The sequence below is a fragment of the Nothobranchius furzeri genome, chromosome 8 (assembly GCF_043380555.1).
Source record: "Nothobranchius furzeri strain GRZ-AD chromosome 8, NfurGRZ-RIMD1, whole genome shotgun sequence".
In the NCBI taxonomy this organism is placed as follows: Eukaryota; Metazoa; Chordata; class Actinopteri; order Cyprinodontiformes; family Nothobranchiidae; genus Nothobranchius; species Nothobranchius furzeri.
This window is the reverse complement of record NC_091748.1, coordinates 80,379,092-80,384,091: the sequence shown is the minus strand read 5'-3', so window position 1 is coordinate 80,384,091 and position 5,000 is coordinate 80,379,092. Positions and strand designations below refer to the sequence as shown.

Genomic DNA, 5,000 nt, shown 5'->3' with positions numbered 1-5,000 from the left:
TAAACTTTTTGCTTTTAAATCAAGACAAGACGGAAGTTCTCATCTTTGGACCAGAAATCCAGAAAAGGAAATTGCTTAGCCAATCGCCTGACCTTAATGGCATTACGTTAATCTCTGTGAACAAAGCAAGGAACCTTGGTGTTATCTTTGACCAGGACATGTCATTCAAATCCCAGGTTAAACAGGTTTGTAGGATTTCCTTTTTCCACCTTCGGAATATTGCTAAGATTAGAAGCATCCTTTCCAGGAGTGATGCTGAAAAACTAGTTCATGCATTTATTACATCAAGACTGGATTACTGTAATTCATTACTCTCAGGAAGTCCACAGAATGTAGTTAAAAGTCTTCAGCTTGTCCAAAATGCTGCAGCTAGAGTTCTGATGAGAATTAAAAAGAGAGATCATATCTCTCCTGTCTTAGCTTCCCTACATTGGCTACCTGTTAAATTCAAAATAGATTTTAAGATCCTCCTTCTCTCATATAAAGCTCTTAATAATCAAGCTCCATCATACATCAGTGATCTGATTGTTCCATATGTTCCTAACCGAGCACTTCGCTCTCAGACTGCAGGTCTACTGGTGGTTCCCAGAATATCTAAAATTAGGATGGGAGGCAGATCTTTTAGTTATCAGGCTCCTCTCCTGTGGAACCAGCTCCCAACTTTAATCTACTTTTAAGACTAGGCTCAAAACATTTTTATTTGATAGGGTCTATGGTTAAAACCTGATGTTAGCCTAAATCTGGACAAGTGGGGGAGTAGAGGGAGGTGGAGTGTACTGTTGGTAAAGACGACTCTCCCTTGCCCTGCCTCCAACATGCCTCCATCTAAAAAGCTAGGTTATCCAGAGTTATCTCTGTAGTTATGCTGCTATAGGCTTAGACTGCTGGAGGACACACTGACCACTTTCCACACTCTACTGCTTTCTTCTACAGTCTGCTCTTTAACTGTATTATTTCCTTCTATTTCAGCTGTTAACTTTATTTTCTCTCTAAGTGTTTTTCTCCCCAGAAGAAGCTACAACGATGTTCTGCTGAGCTGTGGTGGCCTCATGGAGGGGGCCATCGGCTAGCACACTGCTGCTAACCACTTAAACATTCTCCCTCTCCTGATAATAACTTTTTATTCTCTTTGACGTTGGATGTGCTACTACTAGTTTACCCGTTTAATTATAGATCCACTAGGATAAATACAATAAAGTTTATCTCTCACCAAATACAAAATTTACTAAGACATCACAATATAACTATAGACACCCTACTTTGTCTGTGTGTGTGTGTGTGCGTGCGTGCGTGCGTGCGTGTGTGTGTGTGTGTGTGTGTGTGTGTGTGTGTGTGTTTGTGTGTGTGTGTGTGTGTTTGTGTGTGTGTGTGTGTGTGTGTGTGTGTGTGTGTGTGTGTGTGTGTGTGTGTGTGTGTGTGTGTGTGTGTGTGAGAGAGAGAGAGAGAGAGAGTCGTGGAGGATGGCTGCTTATACTGAGCCAGGATTCTCTGGAGGTTTCTTCCTGTTAAAAGGGAGTTTTACTCTCCACTGTCGCTGCATGCTTGCTTAGTATGAGGATTGCTGTAAAGACTCTGACACTAGTCAGTGACTCGATGCAACCTGTTGGGTTCCTTATGTAGGAAACTTGTTACTGATCTGCTTAATGACCTGACCTGGAATGGAGTGTTTACTGTGTGACGGTCCTTGAGACGACTGGTCCTGATGTGGTGCTATAGAAATAAACCGAATTGAATTGAATTAAACACACCTGTTTCTCCCAAACACACCTGTCTATCCTAAACAGACTTGGCTTTCATGCTGCATGCAGACTCTGAATGAAAAAGGCACAGCAGCGCCACCATCACTAAGGCGACTCAGAGCCTTTCACGTTAGCGAGGATGTTTTAATGCTGGTTTACTGATCACTCATTGATTCTATTCTCACTTTTATTTACTCATGCTGACACAGCTTTCTAACCATTAGCCAAAGAACGAAACTGCTGAGAATCAGACTTCACAAGTAGTTTGATCAACTCGACCATCTGAACTGTGCAATCAGCACTGCTGAGGAAGGCAACCGTGATTACGAAGGATTTTCAGTTGCTTCCTGTGGGTTTGTTTAGCTTTACTTAGCCGTTTGGTTGATGTTAGTAATGTTGGCTCTCTAAGAACTTCAGCTTAACCAGAACCTGAAAACAGGTTCTGGTCAAAGTTGTGAACTCATTTTTGTGCAGTGTAGTGCTAAGTGTATTCCTCTGTCTCTCAGGATGAATTCCATCCTTTCATCGAAGCCCTGCTCCCTCATGTCCGGGCCTTCGCTTACACCTGGTTTAACCTGCAAGCTCGTAAGAGAAAGTACTTCAAGAAGCATGAGAAGCGCATGTCCAAGGAGGAGGAACGTGCTGTGAAGGACGAGCTGCTGGGAGAAAAACCTGAGGTCAAACAGAAGTGGGCGTCTCGCCTCCTGGCAAAACTACGGAAAGACATTCGGCCCGAGTTCAGGGAGGACTTTGTTCTCACAGTGACGGGGAAAAAGGTGCCATGCTGTGTCCTCTCCAACCCAGACCAGAAAGGCAAGATGAGGAGGATCGACTGTCTCCGGCAGGCAGACAAGGTCTGGAGGCTGGACCTAGTCATGGTGATTTTATTCAAAGGGATTCCTTTGGAGAGCACGGACGGGGAGCGGCTGGTCAAGTCTCCTCAGTGTTCGAACCCAAGCCTGTGTGTGCAGCCACACCACATCGGGGTCTCTGTGAAGGAGCTGGACCTGTACCTGGCCTACTTCGTCCATGCAGGTAAGCCCATCCTTCAGTCTGAGAACACTGGTGTGTGAGTGTGTGTGTGTGTGTGTGTGATATTATTACCCTTAAGGTCAAAACTACTGGGGACATCCCAACACAGTGACCTCTGACCACTGAAACTACAGCATAGCCCCGCCTTTCTGTGGAATCACAGTCCCCGCCACATCACTAATTTTTCAGAGAGGGGATGCTCCGATCCAATCACGTGATCGGAAACTGAGCTTGATCACGTGATTTTTAAAAGATCGGGATCTGGAGTCAAAGATTTTAAATCACGTCTGAAGGCTCATTTTTATTCCTACGCTTTAATTTCAGTCTAGCTAGCATTTTACGATGTTTTTATAGTAGTTACGGTACTACGTTTATTACTTCTTCCCATGTGTTGATTTTATGCTCTTTTACTGTACAGCACCTTGGTTGGCCCGGCCGTGTAGAAACGTGCTTTATGAATAAAATGGAAGGGGATCTGATTGAACCTTTTGACACAACAAACAAGACGTTTTTAATTCATTCTGAAATACAGATTTTCAAATCAAAATTGTCACAATTTTTTACTTCTTAAATTTTTGTTGGGGATTTTACCGACAACCCGATACCTGCAGCTAGAGAGAGAGAGAGGAGAGACAATGAGCAGACAAGTCACCAAATTACAATCAGGTGCAGAAGCTCAAAGGCAACTGCCCTGATTGTAATTTGATGACCTGTCCGCTCACTGTCTCTCTCTCTCTCTAGCTGCAGGCATTGGGTTGTCGGTAAAATCCCCAACATAACTTGGTCCTTCGAGCCGGATGTTACATTTAAATTCCAAAGGGGGACAAAGACAGATTGTCTCAAACCAAACTGTCTAGCAACTTCATACTTAGTTTCAAATCCTAAATGTGCAAACCCCATAAGTTAAAGCAGTAACTTATCCATAACCCATATTTAAGTGAAATCAGCAACCAGGAGTTTCTCTTTTTAATTTATTTTTGTTTTTCTTTCAGGAATTATATTTTGAAGCTTTTCTGATTCCTGCTTCAGAATCACTTGGTTGATAGAATATTGTCTTACTTGTGGCGAAGGTCGGTTAGGATACGTGTTTTCTTTTCGATATGACCTTGCTGGTCTTACTACGATTGTTGTGTGATTTTCTTAACCCAGGAGCAGAGGAGTGTGAAATTCTGTGTTAAAGCATTTAAAAGTTCCCAAGCTGACAAAAGAAAATAAGAAATATGTTTATGTACCTTTCCACAAGTCCAACAAGCATTTGCTTTAACTTCAACATTACTGTCAAGCTTTTTAAATGTAAATTCCCTAAAACAGCTTCAATCTGCTTTCCCAGTTTTAGTCTCACTTCCTGACAGTTTCTCCCTTGTTCTGATCCCAAAGTCCGCTAATCGGAGATCTGAACAAGTTCCTACATTTGACAGATGTCAGGAAGATTCAGTTTATGACAAACGATATTTTTTAGAGTGTTCAAAATGCAGTTTTTGACTAAAACAGGCACTGCACACCAGATCTTTCCACCCGGGTGTCATTTGTCTGTCTGATGAAACTCCCTTCGTCATATTTTTAAACGTCAGAGACAAAGATAAATAATGATAATAATAAATAACGAGATAAAAATGCAAGTTGACAACAGTCACTAGTTTTTTGTTGGTCTGGAATTACTGTTAAATGCACAGTCGATTTCTCAGGCCAAGATGTTCTACTAGAAAGCTACATACTTAGCTTTTATTGGTCTAGAGGTACTGTTAACAGACACTTTCTCAAACCGAGGGGTTCTACTACAACCTTCTCCCTTTCAGCCACCAAAGTGACACGGTTCATAGTTCAAATTATATTAGTCACCAAAACACCAGATGAATCATGTACACCAAACCTGAGGTCAGCGGCTTCAACCTTAGGGTAGATCCCTTCAGCTGAAGTATCTATTTGAGTTTGGTCAGTGCTTAGGCTCTCATCATTGTTTCTGGTTAAATCACCTTCAGGCCTACATTGATAAGACCTTAGTGGCTCAGAGCGCAGCAGCTGTTATTTTGGATTTTGAGGCAAGCTGGGCTTCCTCTCTGCTTTACATTTTCAGCTCTTTTCCTTCCCTCCACTGCTCTGTGCGTTCTCGATTCCCAAACATTTTCAGTCTTTTTTATTTAATTTTTGTTCTTGTGAAGTCTCTTGTGATTTCTACTTCGAGAGGCGCTATATAAAAGTTTCTTCATCAAATGGAACAACAACAGCTTA

At 42.2% G+C, this 5,000-nt stretch overlaps 1 protein-coding gene across 5 annotated transcripts in view; it reads left to right on the top strand.

Annotated features, from left to right (window-relative positions):
- Positions 1–5,000, top strand: part of nfia (nuclear factor I/A) — a 142,933-nt gene that overhangs the window by 78,107 nt on the left and 59,826 nt on the right. For all 5 annotated transcript variants that reach the window (XM_054733056.2, XM_054733058.2, XM_054733057.2 and 2 more), the window contains exon 2: positions 2,246–2,774. In XM_054733056.2, the coding sequence (XP_054589031.1) occupies positions 2,246–2,774 (529 nt within the window). The remainder of the gene's footprint in view (positions 1–2,245; positions 2,775–5,000) is intronic.